Genomic DNA, 24,586 nt, shown 5'->3' with positions numbered 1-24,586 from the left:
GGGACTTAATACTGGCACATGATGATGGGGGGGACTTAATACTGGCACATGATGATGGGGGGGACTTAATACTGGCACATGATGGGGGGACCTAATACTGGCACATGATGGGGGGCTTAATACTGGCACATGATGGGGGGGCTTAATACTGGCACATGATGGGGGGGGCCTAATACTGGCACGTAATGGGGGGCTTAATAGTGGCATGTAATGGGGGGGGGCTTATTACTGGCACGTAATGGGGGGGCTTATTACTAGCACGTAATGGGGGGCTTATTACTGGCACGTGATGGGGGGCTTATTACTGGCACGTGATGGGGGGGCTTATTACTGGCACGTGATGGGGGGCTTATTACTGGCACGTGATGGGGGGGCTTATTACTGGCACGTGATGGGGGGCTTATTACTGGCACGTGATGGGGGGCTTATTACTGGCACATTGGGGGGCTTATTACTGGCACGTGATGGGGGCTCTTGTTACTGGCACATGATGGGGGCTTATCACTGGCACATTGGGGGGCTCTTGTTACTGGCAGTGGCACGTTATTGAGGGCACTTATTACTGGCACATTATTGATGGGCACTATAGGGGCATCTACTGAGGCCACAAAGAAGGGGTGTTTTATATGGGGGGCTCTGTACAGTAGCATTTTATACTGGGACACATTATGGTGGGTACTATGGAGAAGGGGAGACAGGAGTACTATGGAGTCATCTACGGGGGGCACTAAGAAGGGGTATTTTATACTTGCAAAGTATGGGGGACACTGAGGGCATCTACTGGGGCACGATATATAGGGCATTTTATACCGGTACATTATGGGGGGCACTAGCAGGGAGGGGGGAGAGGAGCACTCTGGGGGCATTTACTGGGGGCACTATATAGGGGTATTTTATACTGGTACATTATGGGGGGCACTAGCAGGGAGGGGGGAGAGGGGCACTATATAGGGGTATTTTATACTGGCACATTATGGGGGATATTAGCTCAACTGGGGGCATAAGGGGGTATGTTTTGCACAATATAAGAATTATTTCTACTGGGGGGCATTATGGTGGGCTTTATTACTCCCCCATGGTATGACCCCCTAGTAGCAGCACCAGCCTCTCCCTGCTCCGCTATCCCTCTGCCCCTTCTCCAGATCCTTATTATGAAATCTTTCTCATTAGGATAAAACACAACATCAGCTCTGCCGAGCCCCCGGCCAAAGTGTGGAAGTGGTGTCCGAGATCCCCAAGGGCCAAGCCAAGTAACTGTAAGTGTTCATGTGAAATATGTTTATTTTATATATGTACACTCCTGTGAGAGGCGGGGAGGGAGATCTGTGGATGACACTGTTATGGAGGGGGAAATGGGGATGACACTGTCATGGGGTGGATGACACATATAGCATAAGATGCTATATACGGTATGTGGCATCCACAGATCTTCCCCCATAGCAGTGTCATCCACAGATCCCCCTCTCTATAAAAGTGTCATCCACAGACAGCTGGACTTTTCTTCCCTGTTGCGGTTTTAGGTATTGGGTAAAGTATTGCAGCATTTCTAAGCGTACTTGTGTAAATGTATCGTTGTTATAGCTGCCCCCCCTACTTTTGTCCTGGCCCCCAGTGTGCCCCCCCCAAAAAATTTGAAAGCTAGAGACGCCACTGATCATGGATACGGAGCCATTCGCTTGAATGGGTGAGCAATCCTGAAGGATAGTTGCGAAACATGTTCTATTTTTTTTGCGGTGTGGATGGATCACGAACCCATTCAAGCTGAATGGGTCTGCCTGTCTGCAGCAACGGCATGGATGGTGGCCGTGCGCGGAAGAGCCGGCACATGTTCGTGTGCACGAGGCCTTAACGAAAGATGTCGGCTCAGTCCTGCAGTATGGGACAGACCGAGTTGATAAGTGGCCAATTAGTTTGAAAGTTTCCTTTTAATACTGAATGCCTATAGGTTTTGTCTGCAAAATGATACATTAGATATCCTTTTGTGTATTCATTGCTTAAAGGGAACCTGTCACAATCCGATTTCTGAAACATTCCCCCATGCGCCTCGCCTGGTCCCCGCACCGCTGCTGCTACTTCTCCCTACACACGGGGGGGGGGGGGGGGGGGTTAAGCAGCCAATGGCAGGCCGGATGTTTTCATCCATGCATGGGGAGAAGCAGCAGCGACAGTGTCAGAAGTGGGTTAAGTATATTCCGTGTGAGGGGCCCAGCCTATGGGGGGGATGTTTCAGAAATCGGATAACCCCTTTAAGCTTTGAAATCAAGGAGTCAGTCCTATCAGTAATTGATAGCATTCCCTCTATGACTATGTATACAGAGATAGCTGTCAATCACTGATAGGACCGACTACTGGACTTCAGAGCCCAGAATGAGCAGGAATTTAAATGGGTAAATTACAAGATTTACTGAATCTTTCCATAAAATTATACTCCAATCTGCTCAGCTCCTCCTGCTCTATAACATGCTGCCTGCAGCTCAAACACCATGTTCATCCCGACATGTTCCCTTTAAGTTATGTGCTCGGTACATCATGACAGATATGGTGACTCCACTACGATATAATGTTAAAGGGCATCTGTCAGCAGTTTTGTACCTATGACACTGGCTGACCTGTTACATGTGCGCTTGGCAGCTGAAGGCATCTGTGTTGGTCCCATGTTCATATGTGCCCTCATTTCTGAGAAAAATGATGTTTTAATATATGCAAATGAGGCTCTAGGAGCAATGGACTCAGCTCTATCTGGAATGTTAACGCCCCCGTTGCTCCTAGAGCCTCATTTGCATATATTAAAACATAATTTTTCTCAGCAATGCGGGTACAAATGAACATGGGACCAACACAGATGCCTTCAGCTGCCAAGCGCACCTTGGGAACTTACTTTACTGTGGTCCCACATATGTAAGTAAAGGGGTTGTCCTGCTGCAACAACCTGGGGGATGTGTCTGATTGGCAGTCTGACCACTGGGGCCCACATCGATCACTAGAATGGGAAGGGGGGTCAGTGTTCCCCAGGTTGAATCAAATGGCGGATACAAATGCGTGCTGCTGCTCTATTGGACTCTGCAGCTTTCTTGGGCACCATGCATAGGTGTTTGTAGTGTCATTCAAACGGTGGAACATAAGCCCCCATTCTAGTGATCGGACCCCCACCGATTAAACACTTTTCCCCTACTCTTTGGATAGGGGATAAGTTGTTGTAATGGGACAACTCCTTTGAAGTGGTTTTCCAGGGCTGATAATGATAGCATGTCCTTAGGATAGGCCATCAATATCATATGGGTCGGGGTCCAACTACTGGCACCCCCACTGGTCAGCTGGATTCACTGGTCACCAGGAACAGCGCCTCACATATTTTAGAGGCTGTGTCCGGTATTGCGGCTCAGTTCTGTTTAAGTAAATGTTAAAACAGTGGAAATGGCATCAATAGAACTTCTTCAATCTAGACGAATAAGGTTCCCTCCAGAATGTCTTTTGCCTGGATGTTTTATTGAACAATTATAGAAAAATAAACCCCCATTATAAATATTCATCTAAAGTCCCACGTCCCTATACAAAAGGAGCACCTTAAAATGAAGACATTGGTCCTGTCAACCTCCGAGAACATTTAGTTACATGGTTACATTGCAGTATTGTCTGCCTAGTGACAAAATAACCAGACCACGTCAACCTGTTTATTACAAATCATGTGGATTCTTTTCGCTCTATATCCCTTCCATCTTCATTCATGTGAACAGTTGGGAACCTGGAATAGACAGCCCAGTGCACAAACTTTTCTGTGCAGGTCCCAATGTTTTACTGAAAGGCACAATCCAAAGGAAGAGGAAAAATAGACTAAAATAAAATAAATGAGATTCCATAATAAACACATTAGGCTACTTTCACATTACCGTTTTTTTGCGGATCCGTCATGGAATGGCAAAAACGCTTCTGTTACCATAATACAACTGCATGCATCCGTCATGAACAGATCCGGTTGTATTAGGTCTTCTATAGCTATGACGGATCCGTCTTGAAGACCATTTAAAGTCAATGGGGGACAGATCCGTTTTCTATTGTGTGTCAGGACGGATGCTTGCAGCGTTATTCTGTCCACGATGAGAGCTCAACCAAACGGAAAGGAACGCATTTTGGTGCATTCCGTTTCGTTCAGTTTTGTCCCCATTGACAATGAATGGGGGCAAAACTGAAGAGTTTTCTTCCGCTATTGAGATCCTATGCTAATGTCAAAGTAGCCTAAAACGTTCAGTTTGGTCCATTATCTTAGAAGGTTTTCTGGGACTTAGATATTGATGACCTATCCTCAGGATCGGTGGGGTTCTGACACAATGCATGGTCAGCTGTTCTGGGGCGGGTGCTGGCGCCGTCAAAGATGTATTGCCATTTCAGACAATGGGGAATATCGCATTGTCTGATAGGTGTGGGTCCCAGAGGTGGGACCTGCACCTATCTCGTAAACTGAGCCGGCAAAGTGAAGGGGGGTGCGCGCCGCACATGCCCAACCACCCCCCATTCATTTCTATGGGGGCGTCGAAAATAGCCGCTGGCTCGGCTATTTCCGTTGGCCCCATAGAAATAAATGGGAACGCGTTGGGCTTGCGCGGCCACCACTTCCATGATGCCGACGGAAATAACCGAGCCAGAGCTCGGCTATTTTTGGGGCCCCATAGAAATGCCGTCCTTCACTTTGCCGACTCAGTTTACAAAATAGGTGTGCCTGTCAGACAATGGGGGCATATACTAGCGATATCCCCCCAATTGTCTGAGATGGGAATTCCCCTTTAACAGCGCTATAACCTGCCCCAAAACAGCTGACCATCTGAGATGGGAATACCACTTTAAAGGGATTATCCAGGAATTGATAATGATGACCTATCCTCAGGATAGGTCATTATGATCACATCGGCAGGGGTCTGAGTGCTGGCACCCCCGTCAATCAGTTGTTTCAGGGAGCCGCTGTGCTCACCGGAGCTCTGGTGAGTGATGCCGACTCCTGGCAGCTTTCCAGGCACAGCACCATACATTGTATAGTGGCAGTGCCTGGTATTGCAGGTCAGCACAATTGACTTAAAGGGAACCTGTCACCGGGATTTTGTGTATAGAGCTGAGGACATGGGTTACTAGATGGCCGCTAGCACATCCGCAATACTCAGTCCCCATAGCTCTGTGTGCTTATATTGTGTCAAAAAAACAGATTTGATTCATATGCAAATTAACCTGAGATGAGTCCTGTATATGAGATGAGTCAGGGACAGGACACATCTCAGGTTAATTTGCATATGTATCAAATCGTTTTTTTTACACAATAAAAGCACACAGAGCTATGGGGACTGGGTATTGGGGATGTGCTAGCGACCATCTAGTAACCCATGTCCTCAGCTCTATACACAAAATCCCGAAGACAGGTTCCCTTTAAATAGGGCTGAGCTGCAATTAGGCCACGTGACAGATGTACAGTGATGTCAATGGCCTAGGAAGAGGCTGTGGAGCTCAAGGCCTCTTCTAACAGCTGATCGGCGGGGGTCCTGGGTGTCGCACTGATGACCTATCTAGAGGATAAATCATAAATATCTTTTCCTGGATAACTTCTTTAACTGTACACGGAAGGCTCCTTTCTTCGTGTAGTTTCCGATGCTGGCGTCATTCACTTGAATAGGAGCTGGGCTGTAATATGGCCACGACAGTCAACAGAACCCTCTGCTTCTGGCTCCATCCGCTGTATAGTTTCCTGTGCTGGCAGCTGCCTGAAACAGCTAATCGATGGGGGTACCTGGTATCGGACCCCCACCAATCGGATACTGATGACCTATTGTCTGAATGGATTAATAATAGCACAAAATGGTAGAAATGGCAGCCTGGTGGTCTGCATTACCGTGGTGACCACTTGCAATCTATACATGGTATGCCCAAGATCCAGCAAACCCTCTCCCTGTTAAAACACCCTTTTTCCGAAATAAAGAACTAAATGATAAATTCTGCTTTATAACATTGTATAAAAACATCCTGATTTACTCTACATAAAGACAAGAAAAGATTGATGTATAAAATCCAAGTCTATACAACATATGATTTCTGTACATTTCGGTTCAAGTCTCTGGTTTCCCTGGTCATACACAAGAAGAATACTGGGTGTGCGGGCTGCGGTCACATGATGTATGTCCCATCCTTATAATACTTGATGGTGTCCATCTGCTGGGTCATGACCAGGACGTCTTGAAAGCCTGTGCTAAGGCCGGACATGTGCTGGAAATAGGCTTCCTTCTCCACCTGAATCGTGAGGTTGTTGACTCCAACGTCTTTCAGAGCTGAAGTTACCTATTGGAAAATATCAACATAGGTCACCAGCACTATAGCATTTAAATTAGTACTTTTTCCCCCCTCTATTAGAAGTAAATATTCTTCTAACACCTGGAGTCCTAATGGATTTTTTTCCCGATTTTTATATCGCTATTCTATCCTTAGGATAGGCCATCTGACACCCTGCACCCCTGCTGATCAGCCGTGTAGGAGTAGCTCCAGTGCTGGAAACAGGAGCATGAAGTACACAGCTCCATCCACTGGGCAGAGCTGGTTACTGCAGCATTGCTGTGACGGTGTACAGCCGGAGCTAATCCTCAACAGCTGACCGGTGGGGATGTGGGATAGCAGACCCCATATGATCTGATATCCCAAATAGAAAACTCCTTTAAATCTCTGTATTACCTGTTGAATGATCCGTTGTTCCACAACATCTGACATTACTTGCACGTGTATAGTTCCTGCAACAACGGAGGCAGAGTGACGCCAAAAATGTGGATCCCGATAAGATATCAGACCATCGATGTTTGAAATCTGTAAAAAGAGAAGACCATTTCAGTGGACTTATGCAAATCAAAATGTACAGTATCTCACAAAAGTGAGTACACCCCTCACATTTTTGTAAATATGTTATTATATCTTTTCATGGTACAACACATAACGATCTGACACTTTGATACAATGTAAGGCTACTTTCACACTGGCGTTTTGGCTTTCCGTTTGCGAGATCCGTTCAGGGCTCTCACCAGCGGTCCAAAACGGATCAGTTTTGCCCTAATGCATTCTGAATGTAAAAGGATCCGCTCAGAATCCATCAGTTTGCCTCCATTCAGTCACCATTCTGCTCTGGAGGTGGACACCAAAACGCTGCCTGCAGCGGTGTCCATCTGACGAAACTGAGCCAAACGGATCCGTCCTGACACACAATGTAAGGCCCCTTTCACACGAGCGAGTTTTCCGTGCGGGTGCAATGCGTGATGTGAACGCATAGCACCCGCACTGAATCCTGACCCATTCATTTCAATGGGGCTGTGTACATAAGCGCTGTTTTTCACGCATCAGTTCTGCGTTGCGTGAAAATCGCAGCATGTTCTATATTCTGGCCCCATAGAAGTGAATGGGGCTGCGTGAAAAATGCATTGCATCCGCAAGCAAGTGCGGGTGCGATGCGTTTTTCACTGATGGTTGCTAAGAGATGTTGTTTGTAAACCTTCAGTTTTTTATCACGCGCGTGAAAAACGCATCAAAACGCATTGCACCCGCGCGGAAAAAACTGAACAACTAAACGCAACCGCAGACAAAACTGACTGTACTTGCTTGCAAAATGGTGTGAGTTTTCCTGAACGCATCCGGCCCCAATCCGCAGCGCCCGTGTGAAAGGGGCCTAAGTCAATAGGGACGGATCCGTTTTCTATGAAACAATCTGGCACAATAGAAAACGGATCCGTCCTCCTTTCAATGGTGTTCAAGACGGATCCATCTTGGCTATGTTAAAGATAATACAAACAGATCCGTTCTGAACGGGTGCAGACGGTTGTATTATCTGAACAGATCATGACCATGATGGATCTGCACCAAACGCGAGTGTGAAAGTAGCCTAAAGTAGTAGGTGTACAGCTTGTATAAGTGTAATAACTCAACACACAGCCATTAATGTCTAAACCGCTGGCAACAAAAGTGAGTACACCCCTAAGTGAAAATGGCCAAATTGTGCCCAAAGTGTCAATATTTTGTGTGGTCACCATTATTATCCAGCACTGTCTTAACTCTCTTGGGCATGGAGTTCACTACAGCCTCACAGGTTGCCACTGGAATCCTCTTCCACTCCTCCATGGCGACATTATGGAGCTGGTGGATGTTAGAGACCTTGTGCTCGTCCACCTTCCGTTTGAGGACGCCCCACAGATGCTCAATAGGGTTTAGGTCTGGAGACATGCTTGGCCAGTCCAGCACCTTTACCCTCAGTTTCTTTAGCAAGGCAGTGGTCTTCTTGGAGGTGTGCTTGGGGTCGATATCATGTTGGAATACTGCCCCGCAGCCTAGTTTCTGTAGGGTGGGGATCATGCTCTGCTTCAGAATGTCACAGTACATGTTGGCATTCATGGTTCCCTCAATGAACTGTAGCTCCCCACAGACAGCACCACTCATTGAGCCCCAAACCATGACAGTCCCACCACCATGCTTGACTGTAGGTAAGACACACTTGTCTTTTTACTCCTCACCCGGTTGCTGCCACCCATGCTTGACACCATCTGAACCAAATAAGTTTATCTTGATCTCATCCGACCACAGGACATCAGACCAGCAGCACATACACAATCAATGATGTGACCACTGAGCCTCTGCAGACCTGTACTACTTGGGAAAACGTCACCTCTAAGGCCAATGAAAAAGCTCCAGTGGTACACATGACCACGGGCAGGACGTGACACTTCCGATCAACAGGGGGCTCTAATCAGCGGGGACGAGACAACCACCCGCCAACGCAATAAATGTATACTGCAGGGTGGTAAGGGGTTAAAACCACCTACTGGCTGCAATGTCTCCTGTGAGTGTGAAGTGTGGTGATTACTAGAGGCTGCAATTCACATTACAAGGACTGGGTGGCCGCACATAGCGTAGACATCATGTGACAATATTGGAAAATCATTGTTCACATCTTGCGATATAGAAGGTCACATCTGCACCTCTGGTCGGCCATTCCAGCAAAGCTAGCTTGTAAAGGATTCAGAACCGTCATAGGCGTCAGGGTGGCCTTCCTCCTTGCACTGCCACTCCGTTTTTACAGGCCAGCCTGCTCTAGGCAGATTCACAGCTGTGCCGTAGTCCTTTTCACCAGAACTGTACCCCAAACATAGTCCATATATTTAACACCCCTTACACATGGTAAATGAATAATGCAAAAAATCTGCTGAAAAGTAAATGAGAAAACTCACCTTTTCAAGAGCCACGTTTATCCCCTTCTCAATTTCAGGAGGAATTCTGAGGAGGATCACCTCGCAAGCATCTTTCAGGAGAGGGAGGACGCTTCCAAATATTAGAACAGAAATGAACAAGGAGCACAGAGGATCTGCTATCAGCCAGCCAAACTGCCGAATCAGGATGGTAGATACTATGACACCCACGCTGCCAAGAGTGTCTGCCAGCACGTGGAGAAACACACCTGGAAAGGAGCAGGAGCCGTCACTTAACGTTTGCTAGGAGGACTGCTCTAGAAATGCAATGCAAAATATATGGTGGAAAATAAAGGTTCAGCCTCTGATTGGAGCAGGTAATAGGTCTAAATTAAAGGGGTTGTCTCATCTCATATATTGGTGGCATATCACTAGAATATTTAGGACAACCAATAAGAGAACTCCAGTACCATACATATAATGCACTGGGGTCTAGCATGCAATACTAGAACCAAAAAAAGACCAACCACTAACCCCAAAGGAAGTAAGGAAACCACTCATATAAAATATATGCAGTTTTATTAATACATGAAATATACACAAAATGACAGAAGGCACACGGTCATAAGAGGACGGGGCACCCCGTGTAGCGAGGGTAAAAAATGTCTCCACCCTCGTACGGACCGTACTAGCAAGGAGACAAACCAGCATGGGTGGCAGTTGATACTATGCACATTTATTATTTGGATATGTATCTAGCTATATGTCATTTTTGGGTAATTTATATTGGACCCATCAGTGTGTGGCTGATTATTTTCGGATTCTCTGGTTTGTCTCCTTGCTAGTACGGTCCGTACGAGGGTGGAGACATTTTTTACCCTCGCTACGTGCCCAGTCCTCTTATGACCGTGTGCCTTCAGTCATTTTGTGTATATTTCATGTATTAATAAAACTGCATATATTTTATATGAGTGGTTTCCTTACTTCCTTTGGGGTTATTTGTTGGTCTTTTTTTGCTTATAATATCACTAGAATATGCCACCCATGTCAGATAAGAGCAAGTCCCAGAGGTGGAACCTGCACCTATCTCCAGAACAGGCCCCCCCCCGAAGTGAATGAGTCCACCGCACAAGCACGTCCAGTCTCTGTTCACTTCTATGGGAATTCCGAAAATAGAAGAGCGCTGGCTCGGCTATTTCCACCAGTCCCATAGAGGTGAATGTGCATGAGGGGTGCGCTCGCATTCACTTTGGGGTGCCTGTTGGGAGAGCACCTATCTGACACTGGTAACATAGTTTATAAGGCTGAAAAAGACATCTGTCCATCCAGTTCGGCCTCTTATCCTGCAAGTTGATCCAGAGGAAGGCAAAAAAAACCTGTGAGGTAGAAGCCAATTTTCCCCACTAAATATCCTAACAATATACCACAACAGCTTTGACTATATTCATTTTAATTTATTTTTTATTCAAACATATCAACTCAACAATCATATATTTCAGTATCCGCAGCTTTGACTATATTAAAGGTTAAAGGGGTAAAATAAGCTAGCAAACAAAAACCATTAAAGCTGTACTCACCACGCATGTTTGCATTCATTCCTCCACCACTTGATCCATGAGAATGACCATGGTTGTGAGCATGTCCATGATCACCATGTGAATGACCATGACCGTGACTATGTCCATGGTGCGAGTGGCCATGATCGTGAGAAGAGCACCCTCCTCCTCGGGAACCACCATGGGAGTGGGCATGACTAAAGGCACAAATACCAACCAGATTGACAAGCAGGCCCCCGACTGACACTGGCTGTGGTGACAGAGAAAAGACAATATGAACTGATATGAAAAAAATAAGGGGTTGGGTCAGCACAACCTGCCTGTAGGTGCAGATCACTATGGCGAAATACATATATAAACGGAAAATGCAAATGTGATCGCACACTGCATCCAGCACTCTGCCCTCCATGCTGGATGAGACATTGGTTTATATTTTGGCCAAAGCGTAGTAAGCCACTCACCGCGTCAAGGCTGTCTCATGAGTGGTCCCTAACACTTGTTCCTACCTGTTCATGGGCCATGACAGCCACATAAAATCCAGGGAATGCAGGTCAGCATGCAAGCCAAGTACACTTTGCTTGTAACCCCGTCCGGTGCCATTACAGCTTTCATCGGATCCAGGGATGCAAGTACCAACATGCATGCTGAACCCACCATATACTTCTCCTGGAGCCAGATGGCTAATGGTAGGTTCTATACAAGCAGACTCAGTTTTATACTGACTTTAAAACCAGCCTCCAGGACAGATTAACTGGATTTTATGTGGCTGTCATGGCCCATGAACAGGTAGGAACAAGAGTTAGGGACCACTCATGAGACGACCTTGACGCGGTGAGTGGCTTACTATGCTTTGGCCAAAATATAAACCAATGTCTCATCCAGCATGGAGGGCAGAGTGCTGGATGTAGTGTGCGATCACATTTGCATTTTCCGATGAACTGATATGAACTTATTTAAATGGTTTGTCTCTTAGAAACAAATAACACTTCTGCCCTTGTGCTATTTTATATCTTTTTTGTATCTTATACATAGATAGTGAAATGAATGTCCAAGTTCTTTCTTTATTGTAGATGGAGAGTAAGGGTGGATATACCAAATGTGCAAACAGCTGCACAGGAGCCCAGAAGGGAAAGAGGCCCACAGTCACCTTAAGGAGGTATTCCTGTATTCCACAGGATAGGGGATAACTTTTAGATTGTTGGGTCCTACAGCTAGAGCCTCCACTGATCACGAGAATAAGTAATGCGTACCACTTGAAGTCCACTGAAATGAATGTAGCGGCTGATCAGGTAGGCATACTGCTTCTATCATCTCTAGAAGGGTTCTTTCACACGAGTGATTCCATTACGGGAATCACTCGCCACGTGTGAGCGTGATCCTCCATTCTGGACTTACAGGAGCGCGCATGGCATTATACTGATTTATAATGCTATGTGCCTCCGCTTGACCTTACTTCTACAGAATCATAGTCACATAAAGCTGCAAGAAAAAAACTGACATAATGCTGTCAGGGCCAGGCATTGGAACAGTGAAGATGCCAGGCCCTGTCAATCAGTCAGGAGTGAGAAGTGAATCAGTGCTCCGAGGGGCTAGGACCATCACCCCTGGTGCTCTGAGCACCTCGTCTACATATCAATAGAAAAGTGTGAATTTCTCAAAAAACTATACATACGACTGCTGCAAGAGAGGGGTTGTTGCACTCAGCATGATCAACCCTACCGAGTAGTATGCCCGATTTACTGATTTATGGTTGATCATGCTTGGCAGATGATCTTTGAGGGTGGTCTCACACACCACCTTTTTTTAAAAACAAAAACAAAATAAAAACACTGCAGTTTTGAGCCAAAGTTAGAAGCGGATCCAGTAAGAAGGAGACGTGCAAGTCCTTGCTTTATATTTCAACTTTAATCCCCTTCTGCCTTTGGCTAAAATAAAAATAGGTTCCTACTGTCTATTAGGTGCATGTAAGGAACTAAACAATATATTTCATGGTTTCACAATTACTGGTGGATTGTTAGAGACATAAGGGGGTCATCTAAATGAGCAAGGTGTCAGTAAACTTGTCTAGCAGGGTGTCCTCTGATGTAGGGCTGAAACGATTACTCAATTGAATCGAATAATGTGACACCAAAAAATCCTTGTTGCAAATCTTTTGCATCGAGGATTCGTTTGTGTCATGTGACCAGAGAAAAAGACAGGGGAGCTGTGGAGCGGCGCCCCTACAGAAAAGGTAAGTACTGGCACTGGGGGATGGGTGCCACAAAATGTCTCAATTCTACTGGCATGCAGCACCTGAAGGAATACAGTGCCATCCTGCTCAATGATTCAAGTTTGTCCACAAATCCTAACTATAAAGCTGGCCAGATATAGGAGATAACTTCCAGGTGAACACCCTCCCGATCCCCCCATACACATAGATGCTCAGCCATGCATGTGAATGGGAGAAGGGAATAATCTGGTTCCAGACCCCTCTGGCAGGCGGCTGATCTCCAAGAATAAAAGGGTTGTACAAGTGAAATCCAACACGCCGACCAATCTCTCCCTGATGTCGCGGGAGATCCCACACACATTAGATTGTCAACCGACATACATCTAATGTCATGGCCAGCTTTAAAAATATAAAGGGTTAAAATCAGCAATACATTACTGCAAGACATCAGTCTAGACCAAAGCGGAGAGATACGCCCATGGAAATCTTACAGGACAAATGTATAGAAGAAGCTGGAGATCAGAGATTAGCCGCTGGCCAAGGATACAAAAAAATAAGCTCATGGCACTTAGGGGGGGGCAGCTCTTGGCACTTAGGGGGGGCAGCTCATGGCACTGAGGGGGGGGGGGGGGTTTAGAGCTGATGGCACTGAGGGGGGGGGTAGAGCTGATGGCACTGAAGGGGGGGGGGGGTAGAGCTGATGGCACTGAGGGGGGTAGAGATGATTGCAAGGGGGATAGTGGAGCTGATGGTACTGGGGGGAACTGATGCACTTGAGCTGATCACACAGGGGGATACGAAGGGTGTTGGGGACTGATGGCAGGGGGTCTGATGAGTTTTTATAAAGGAAAATTGTCTATTAATTAATTTTTTCTTATTAGAGTACTCGATTAATCGTAAAAAATAAATCGGCAGAATACTCGATTTCGAAAATAATGGTTTACTGCAGCCCTACTCTGATGTCTGTGTCTGCCCCTGTTGAATAGTGTCTCTGTTGCCTGTTTTACACTGACCGATTGTTAGGCAGATAATCGCTTCGAATGAACACTTGTTAGCAATCATATGGCAGTGTAATACTGCTGCAGATTGCCCGATGAACGAGCAAACGCTAAATCATCGGACAATCCAAATCTTTTCACATCTTAAAAAATTATCGTTTGCAGGCCGCAGATCGTGGTGTCTAATAACGATGTGCCACCGCCAAACCACTATACAGCTTGGGGACGAGCGATGGCATCACTGAAACTCAACATTCCTGATTCTTCTTTCCCTCCACATCTGCTGCTGGGGAAGAGTTTGCTGATGTTCGTCCAATGTGACGGCTGACTCACAAAGGATGGATATACGTTGGAAGCTATACATTATTGGCTGAATTAGCAGCTTTTAACCTCACCTACTGTCTCCTTCCCCTTTCTATTGTAGGCTTTGTGGGCAGGGTTCTCTCCCCTCTGTTACTAAGACAATAAAGAGAACTCGAGCAGTTATGATGCGGAAGGGTGAACTTTGATTGAAGTGCGGCCTTTACAAACAGTGGCGTTTCGGCCTGATGTGGCCTTTATCAAACTGCTGCCGCTTAGAGAAGATGGGAAAGTGTAGGAAATAGCTGCGCTAAGAGAATCTGGGTAGCGCGCAGTTGCACGAGTAGGTAAATGCACAACTGCACGCTACCCAGATTCTCTTAGTGCAGCTATTTCCTACACTTTCCCATCTTCTCTAAGCGGCAGCAGTTTGATATAGGCCACATCAGGCCGAAACGCCACTGTTTGTAAAGGCCGCACTTCAATAAAAGTTCACCCTTCCGCATCATAACTGCTCGAGTTCTCTTTATTGTTATATAAGGTGTGGGAACCCGTCTCCGAGCATTTATTGGCAGAGTGCCACAAAGTTTTACGTTAGAATTGATCCTCTGTTACAAAGTTCATACACATTGTGTTGTTTCATATTATGTATGTATGCCCCCTCTTATATCTTCTGTGCCATGGCACTTTCAAATAAATAAGAATAATAATTTAAATCTGTAGCTATAAATCTGACCAAGTGAAGATGAAATTATGCACATTTGAGATGGCTCCAGAATAAAATATCTGCCACAGGTTTGGCCAAATATATTTTAAAACACCTCTAATGACACGGTAAAAGGCAAACACTTGCATACTTACAGTTAGCATATCTGTATTGATATCAGGGGGATCAAAGATTCTGCCCACCGCCTCCATAAACACAAAGAATGCGATCACCATTAGGAAGAGGCCATTAATAAACCCAGACAGTATTTCCACTCGGCCGTACCTAAAACGATAATCAAAATGTCAGGTATCCTGCATAATACACGGATACCGATAAACAGTATATAGTGCAGCTATAAGCCACGTAAGATCTATATGGAGACATTGATGTTTTTACCCATAAGAGAACATCCGTGTTGCTTTCCATCGGGTCATTAATGCAGCGATAAGTCCCATGACAAGAGCAGAGCAGTCAAACAGCATGTGGAAACCATCAGAAAGCAGTCCTAGGCTATTGGTCCACACTCCATAGAAAAGCTCCACAAATGTGAATGCCTAAAATCAGAATGAGATAGTCGGAAATCCAACAGGAAATGACAAAATATAATTCATAACATGTTCTTACTAGAAACTGGGTTTCCCATTGCCCGTACACAAGCTGTGCATCTTTATGGCTTTTACAGCAGTGGTTGTGAACCCACTGTGCTAACCAACCAATTTGACTTGGAGCTAGTCGTAAGGGCGTTAATCCTGGCAGTCCCCTGGGTTTTTACCCTTTAACCCGTATACAGGAATCTGGACTTCGCTGCAGGAGAGTCACCAAGCTGCTACCTCTTGGAGTAGTCCTGGTATTGTTGGTTGCTGACCCGCAGGGTCAGAGGCACCAGTGTGAAGTACTTGGGGGAACAAGCAATACTCGTAGTCAGGTAACAGGCAGAGTTTGTCAGGAAACACGTGTGCACACCCTATGGGCAGAGACACCAGGCTGAAGATGGAAGTGCAGGCTAGAGCAGCATAAGATACCAGTCGTCAGGCTCACTGTGGGTGAGGTAGAGGAGAGTCAATGGGCCATGAGGAGGGTAAGTAAAACAGTGCCGGTCTAGGAGTATGGGGCAGAGGTGGGCATGGGCCGCAATACTAACAATGGCTTCTAAATATTATCTTGTAAAGTAAAACGCAGAAGATTGTAAAACCACAGCGGTAATGTCCAGTAATCATAGCCTGATGGCAAGCACTGGCTAAAGGCTGCAAAAGGAGACCGCATCTGTATGTACTGGCAATGGGGGATTTATCAGAACAGGTACAAAGGAGCAGTAGAAATTAAAGAGTAAAATACAAGAAAAACATAACACAGAATTTACTTAAAGAATTCACTACTGGGTTTCTGGGAACAGTGGTGGTTCTGGACCTCCAAAAACGTTCCTTCGTGCACCTAGGATGCAGCAGTCTGTCACTGAAGGATCTCTCAAGCTCCACAACAGCTTCATGCATGGGGTGGGAGACATTGTCTAACAGTGATGTTAATTTTGCTAGAGTTCTTCTGTCACCCACCTCCTGCACTGGATCAAGGGGGACAACCTAGGACAGAGCTGGTCTTCTTAATGAGCTTATCTAATCTCTGTCTCTCAGCCACCGATAAGCTGCTCCCCCAACAAACCACAACATAGAATATGGCTGATGCCACCACTGAGACAAAGGAGGTCTTTAGGAGCATCCCCTGCACTCCAAAGGACCTCAGTCTCCTCAACGGACAGGCACACAGAGGTTGAACCTCATATGCATCCACTGCTCATATAGATACACACACCAAGTGGGAGTAGTCCTCTTAAGGCTACTTTCACACTAGCGTTCAGAGCGGGTCCGTCTGATGTCTGCTCAGACGGATCCGCTCCTATAATGCAGACGTTTGCATCCGTTCAGAACGGATCCGTCTGCATTATAACTTAGAAAAATTTCTAAGTGTGAAAGTAGCCTGAACGGATCCGTCCAGACTTTACATTGAAAGTCAATGGGGGACGGATCCGTTTGAAGATTGAGCCATATAGTGTCATCTTCAAACGGATCCGTCCCCATTGACTTCCATTGTAAGTCTGGACGGATCCGCTTGCCTCCGCACGGCCAGGCGCACACCCGAACGCTGCAAGCAGCGTTCAGGTGTCAGTCTGCTGAGCGGAGCGGAGGCTGAACGCTGGCAGACTGATGCATTCTCAGCGGATCCGCGTCCACTGAGAATGCATTAGGGCTGGACGGTTGCGTTCGGGGCCGCTTGTGAGCCCCTTCAAACGGAGCTCACGAGCGGACACCTGAACGCAGGTGTGAAAGTAGCCTAATGCATAGGTTGTTGTGACTCCATGAAGACAACCCTAAAGCTTGTGCAGGAGAAGAAATGCTTAGCAGACTCTATCACATACCAGATTTAGACACAAGAAATAGAAGATCTGCCTGGAGTCGTACTCTTCAAGAATCTGTTTCAGGGAATCCTTAATAAACCTTGGCATGGAAGGGGACGTGCTGTGCAGAGCGTCCCCCATGAAGGTATAGAGAGGTGTTCCTTCTGGGGAGTACCCTACAAGGGTGCCTTTCTGTCCCTTCCTGGAGGCTGAGGCCAGGATGTTTGCAGCTGCAAAATGGTCCAAAACAGCACATTAAGTACATCTAGTACACACATTATATACATTTGAATTCACATTGAACAGCTGGTTGTGTCTGGGATAAAAAACAAAGGTGGTCATTTATTAAGACAGACTTTTTTTTAATATCCCCTTATAGCTGGCAGCGGATCCTCCAGAGTTAAGTAGAGGCGCCGGCCTCTACATAACATCGGGGGATCCACCGCCACTTCTAACGGTCTTACATTTTGACAATGTTCTAGGCCTAATCCAGGCGTAGAAAATTGCAAATGAGACAGGCCTACCGGGACGGGACGTCCCCATTCACTTTTTTAGACCTGGCATGAGCGGGAAAAGGTCAAAGAATATAGGTGTATTTCTGGTTAGTAAATGACCCCCAAAGACTGTATTCAGGTTTCTAGGTCTGTCTATGACGGCACACAGAGGCCATACGACTACCCGGTATGCAGACTATACAGATCGTCTCTATCCCTTAGGTGCCAGAGCTGTTGGCACAGAGCAAGCCATGGCTTTTTCCTTCTGTCGGATGCAGTATGAACCTTCATATGCCCCCATATGAAATCAGAGGGACAGTAAGGACCCATACAAGTGGGTGTTGTACTATCACTCTGTAGAACATGGAGGTTGTATGGAGCCATAATATGACCATATGCATGAGCTCTCAAACTATTGTAAGGTGGTGCCTTACAATAGTTGTCCTTCTATATGTCTAAAATGACAGCTAAAGTGAGAATTTTTATAGATTCTTATAGATACCACAATTCAAGGCCTACACTAGCGGCAAGGAACTCCGGCAGGCTGTTCCGGCGGGTGAACAGCCTGTCGGATCCGTGCTGCCGCTAGAGCATGCGTGCCCCCGGACTACCGCTCCAGCCCTATTGACTATAATGGGGGCGGGCCGTAGTTTTATTCTGGCCGCCTCTTGGCATGTTTGCCGTGCTGCTGCTGGAACTCCGGCCCGCCCCCATTATAGTCAATGGGGCCGGAGCAGTAGTCCGGGGGCACATGTGCACTAGCGGCAGTGCGGCTACGACAGGCTGTTCACCCACTGGAGTTCTGTGCCGCTAGTGTGAAACTAGCCTTATTCAAGCAACTTACAGCACTGCTATGGGCTGAAACAACAGATCACAGTGCCACCTAGTGGTCTTAAAAAGATCTTGAAGCTGGTATATTAAAAGGAGTATTCTGGTTCTTTGAAGTTATCCCCTATCCACAGATCTCACACACACAGTGCATATTTTGTATGCAATGTGGTTTCCCCATAGATGTCAATGAGGTTGTTAAGAGACACCAAAAATCTACACTACAAATTGCCCAAAAAATTGAATAAATAGAGTGGATTTATGTGCTACTTTTATTGCGTTTTTCATGCTGTTTTTATGCAGAATATCTGCATAGAAATCTATGCCGTTTACAGGCACCTTAAAGGGAACCTGTCACCAGGATTTTGTGCATAGAGCTGGGGACATGGGCTGCTAGATGGCCACTAGCTCATCTGCAGTACCCAGTCCCCACAGCTCTCTGCGCTTTTATTGTGTTAAAAAACCTTTTCGATCCATATGCAAATGACCTGATATGAGTCCTGTGTCCGGAGATGAGTCAAGCGGAAAGGAGCCCAGCACCGCCCCGCGTCCTCCGAATCTCCTCCTTGCTGGCTGACGTCACAGAGCTGGAGCGCCGAAATCTCGCGATGCGCGAGCTAGCGCATGCGCAGTGTCGGCATCATGTTCATTCCCTGTGCTGGCATCAGCACAGGGAACGAACTACGCATGCGCTAGCTCGCGCATCGTGAGATTTCGGCGCTCCAGCTCTGTGACGTCAGCCAGCAAGGAGGAGATTCGGAGGACGCGGGGCGGTGCTGGGCTCCTTTCCGCTGGACTCCTCTCCGGACACAGGACTCATATCAGGTCATTTGCATATGGATCGAAAAGGTTTTTTAACACAATAAAAGCACACAGAGCTATGGGGACTGGGTATTGCAGATGTGCTAGTGGCCATCTAGCAGCCCATGTCCCCAGCTCTATGCACAAAATCCTGGTGACAGGTTCCCTTTAAGGATGGGTTCACAAATGACTGATTAGCTGCGGATTTTCTGCAGCACAAAATCTGCAGCAGAAAAAAACCCACACCAAATGGTGTTTTTTTTGCTGATGATTAGACGCAGATTTTGTTTTTTTACATTGGAAAGGATGAAATCCGCTGCCACTTTAAAATTCGCACCAGAGGTCAGATTCTGCTACAGAAAATGAGAATAGCTAAAAAAAAACAAAAAAAAAAAAAACACACTTTGCTGGTACTGTACAACGCTGCAGATTTGCTGCATGAAAATCCACAACAGAAAATCGGCAGCGTGTGAACCAAGCCTAAAGGGGTTGGCCACCATCTATTACTAGCTGTACATGTGCTGAGAACAGCACATACATGCAGCTAGTAACAGGCATTACTAAACCATCGGCACTAATGTCAGATGGTATAATATGGAGCTGTGCCTCCATTCCCTTACCCATCGCCCATCTATCCCCAGGCTGCTGATGGACGGGATTCTCCTTCAGCGGCCATTTTCAGTGCACACTGCCAGGAAGCATAAATTAGAACTATTAAACCAGCAGAGCTGAAGGTTTAGTAATGCCTAGCACATGTGCTGCTAGTAATAGATACCCCAACCCCATTAAGTATTTCCAACCTATTCTTAGGACAGGTCATCAATATCAAACCTGTGGGGGTCCAAAAACCGGTACCCCTGCTGTTCAGCCATTTCAAGGGGTTGCGGCACTCGGCCATGTGCTGCGGCCTCTTCCCAGGCCTGAATGGACTGAGCTGCATTACCAAGCATGGTTGCTATATAACCTACTGCCCTGACCATGAAGAGGCCACACCGATTACCGAGAATCCCAGTCCCTTCTGATCACTGGAAGGTAATGGTAGTTGGACCCCCACCAATCAGATACTGAATAGCCACCCCGAGGACAGGTCATCAATATGTAAGGTTTACTCAGCACATCCGTACACATTCATCGCAACCAGACAGCAATACTTACATAAAAGGAAGAAAATGGAGCTGACCACCACCCCTCCGGACAACACATGTTCAGTACTGGGCTGGTGTGCTGGTTTATTCATAGCTCGGAGTTGGTTTGTTATCGGATGAGTCCAGAAATTCCCGAGAAGCAACGCGCTCAGAACAATGACAAAGAAGCCATAGCGGGCACATTTTGACATTTCCATTTTAACTGTGCAAACCGACTCCACGTAGAAATCCAGAATCATCACCGAGAAGATGACAGTGGTGAAAGGCATTGCCAGAGACCACCAAGACTCTACTTTGCTCTAAAACAGAAAGGAAAAACACAAAATCTTAGGTCACGTAAAAGATCAACCTCGAGAACATTGGGCAATGGCTTAGAACTTAGGAATGGTTTGTAGTTTAAAACGGAACTACCTGAATAAACCTGAGAGCCCCTTAACCCTTTCAGGACCCTGGGATTTTCCATTTTTGCGTTTTCGTTTTTCACTCCCCGCCTTCCCATAGTCCTAACTTTTTTATTTTTCCATTCACATAGCCTTATGAGGGCTTATTTGTTTGCTGGCTTGTACTTTCTAATGGCACCATTTACGGTTGCATACCATGTAGTAGGGAGCGAGAAAAACATTCCAAATGGGGTAGAATTGGGAAAAAACCCAATTCTGATAAAGGTTTCTATTTTATTTATTTTTTTACACTGTACACTATTCGGTAAAATTGACCTGTTATCTTCATTCTCCAGGTCAGTACGATTCCACACTTAAATAATTTTTCTTGCATTTTAATACTGAAAAAAAATATGTAAACCTTTGAGGAACATAATTTTTTTTTCCCATAATCATATTCTGACCATTATAACTTTTTTGCAGCTATGTGTACGGGGCTGTGTGAGGTCTCATTTTTTGTGGGACAATCTGTTATTTTCAGTGATACCAATCTTAGGCTACTTTCACACCTGCGTTCAGGTGTCCGCTCGTGAGCTCCGTTTGAAGGGGCTCACGAGCGGCCCCGAACGCATCCGTCTGGCCCCAATGCATTCTCAGTGGAGGCGGATCCACTGAGAATGCATCCGCCTGCCAGCGCTCAGCCTCCGCTCCGCGAGCGGACACCTGAACGCTGCTTGCAGCGTTCGGGTGTCCGCCTGGCCGTGCGGAGGCGAGCGGATCCGTCCAGACTTATAATGGAAGTCAATGGGGACGGATCCGCTTGAAGATGACACCATATGGCTCAATCTTCAAGCGGATCCGTCCCCCATTGACTTTCAATGTAAAGTCTGAACGGATCCGCTCAGGCTACTTTCAGACTTAGAAAATTTTCTAAGTTATAATGCAGACGGATCCGTTCTGAACGGATGCAAACGTCTGCATTATAGGAGCGGATCCGTCTGATGAAACATCAGACGGATCCGCTCCGAACGCTAGTGTGAAAGTAGATTTAAGTGTGTGCGACTTTTTGATCACTTTCTGAAAAAATTATTGGGTAGTTGTAGTGACAAAAAATGGTAAATTGGCTGTTTTTATTTTTTCCCCCGCTACGCCATTTGCCGTATGCTATTAATATTGTTATATTTTAGTATGGGCATTTACGCACGCGGCGATGCCCATGTTTATTTTTTTTATTGGTTAAGTATTTTTATTTTAAGGAAAGGTGATTTGAACTTTTTTTTTTTTATATTTGTTAATTTTTTTAACCTTGGGTGACAATAACTGCCAATCATTTGATTGCCCATAGTATTCAGTGATGGCTAAATAGCCATCATTGAAGACTTCAATTGCACTATATCAATACAAAGCTGCCACCTAGTGGCCTGTATTGATATATACATCTAATTGACTCGGAAGCCGGCTTGGGGCTTCGGTCAATTAGATCGAGGTAACAGGTCCCCCGATAACAGCCGGGGAACACTGTTACCGGACCGGAAGCGCGGCATCTGAAAGGTCAGATGTATACAGAGACCTCGCGGCTAAGGCGCCCGCTGCACGCGCGATCGGGCGCCATGTTTAGGGATCGGACCCATGACGTACAGCTTTGTCATGGGTCCTTAAGGGGTTAAAGGGGAAAGCCAACAAAAAAATAACTACTTTTCAGAAGATCACACTAGTGGGGTCCACAATGACCACCAATTTCCAGAAGAGGAGGGCTGTTAAGGTCTATAGAGTAACTAGTCTACGCAATAAAAGACAGTTGAACCTGTCGATTGTGCTCAGGATCGGCTGATGATCTTTTGTGTACGAGGGGTGACTGTTCTCAGGAAGAAGATGTCAGACAGATCAGGAATGACACAACCTCCGGCACTCCAGCTGATAGCACAACTGGGATAGGAGTGGTGCTGTTTTAAAAAAAAAAAAAAAGCAGCCATACTTTTCTATTCGCATGCAACACCTTTAACTCTATGACGTGTTATCAGGTACAGACCCACGGCCTGCATTTATACTTCTATGCCCTCATGCCAACACTTCCTGCTGTGTATTGTGGTGTCAATGGGACATTGCATGGAACCAAATCCACATCTATATCAATGTTCTGGCCTCAGCTGGAGCATTGTGTGGGCACATGCGTAAATCACTTTACTGTATGCAGTGCCTGCTTTATGGATATGTAGCAGGATGGCAAGGTGCACCAAATTGATGTCGCACCCCAATCACCAAGAGAAAATTGTAACAAAGAAGTGAATGGGCACTCTTATAACTGGACCACAGATCTAGTATAGTGACACTATTTTTAATGGTAAATATGAAATATTGATTCACAATGAATAAAATAGCATGAAAATCCGGGTCACAATTCCAAATCAATATCTATGCTAGAAAATTAGGGAGTCTATATAGTGGCTCACCCTTCTGGAAACCTAGGACAGGTGCTCTCCCTAATGTGTGGTTCACCCTAACCACAATTCAAGAATTACGGAATTATATAGTATATAGTGGGCACTCAATATCTGGTGCTACACATCAGGTACACTGCGTTATAGATACAACACATTTATTCAAAATCAATACAATAAATCTATAGGCAATGCATTTCAATAGAACATAATAACAATTACTATAAGATATTGGTCATACTGTGGTCTGTCTGTAATTCCTAAAATTGTTACATGCATTAATATAGTTAATAAAACGGTTGATTATTCATAGATTAAAATTCTATAAATTTATTCCATTAAATTCCCAGACGATTTCATAAACGCTTAGTATAGTGCGTTCAGTAGTGTCCCGTTATTGCACTTCAATTCAAAGTCTCAAATATATAGCAATCTAGGGGTTCACATACTTTTTCCACCTGCACTGTGAATGTTTACATGGTGTGTTCAATAAAACATGGTAACATTTAATTCTTTGTGTGTTATTAGTTTAAGCAGACTGTGATTGTCTATTGTTGTGACTTAGATGAAGATCAGATCACATTTTATGACCAATTTGTGCAGAAATCCTTATCATTCCAAAGGGTTCACATACTTTTTCTTGCAACCAGGGTGGATAAAAATTCATGATTTAAAAAAAAAAAATAAAAAAAAAAAAAAATTTTTTTAATTTAAAATGCTTTTTGAGGAAAATATATTACCATCCAAAGGTTATTCCATCATGAAATAAAGATTAGTATAATTATGTAGAATAAGGCTGTATATGTTAATTTTTTGGGGTAAATAAATCCCATTAATCCATTCACAATGTCATGCTCTTCCAGAGGTTTATTGTGAGATTATTGGGCAGTTTCTCTGCCTACAAGATATTATCACAGATGCTTGGTTTACTTTTGCAGTTCTCAAAACTGAATTTGACTCAGCAGAGATCACATGCCTCTTCTTCACAGCAAAAATGTTATAACATGAACAGAGTTGAGAAAAAGACCTTAATCCTAACTTCTACAAACCTATGAATACAGAATCAACCTAATATGAAAAGTTGTTATTCTAAAAATCTTCATCTACTTGCATATTATAAGTTATACCAGCAAGAATTAGTCTTTATGTAG

At 45.4% G+C, this 24,586-nt stretch overlaps 1 protein-coding gene across 1 annotated transcript in view; it reads right to left on the bottom strand.

Annotated features, from left to right (window-relative positions):
* Positions 1–5,782: 5,782 nt before the first annotated feature.
* The window catches only part of SLC30A5 (solute carrier family 30 member 5), a 35,781-nt gene continuing 16,977 nt past the window's right edge, over positions 5,783–24,586 (bottom strand). The window contains exons 9-16 of the mRNA XM_040421368.1: positions 20,628–20,916; positions 17,371–17,579; positions 15,357–15,514; positions 15,113–15,242; positions 10,766–10,994; positions 9,231–9,457; positions 6,700–6,828; positions 5,783–6,312 (exon numbers count right to left, since the gene is read on the bottom strand). Of these exons, the coding sequence (XP_040277302.1) occupies positions 6,142–6,312; positions 6,700–6,828; positions 9,231–9,457; positions 10,766–10,994; positions 15,113–15,242; positions 15,357–15,514; positions 17,371–17,579; positions 20,628–20,916 (1,542 nt within the window). The 3' untranslated portion in view covers positions 5,783–6,141. The remainder of the gene's footprint in view (positions 6,313–6,699; positions 6,829–9,230; positions 9,458–10,765; positions 10,995–15,112; positions 15,243–15,356; positions 15,515–17,370; positions 17,580–20,627; positions 20,917–24,586) is intronic.

Source organism: Bufo bufo, chromosome 2, assembly GCF_905171765.1.
Source record: "Bufo bufo chromosome 2, aBufBuf1.1, whole genome shotgun sequence".
NCBI classification, from domain to species: Eukaryota; Metazoa; Chordata; class Amphibia; order Anura; family Bufonidae; genus Bufo; species Bufo bufo.
This window is presented reverse-complemented; position numbering and strand designations above follow the sequence as displayed.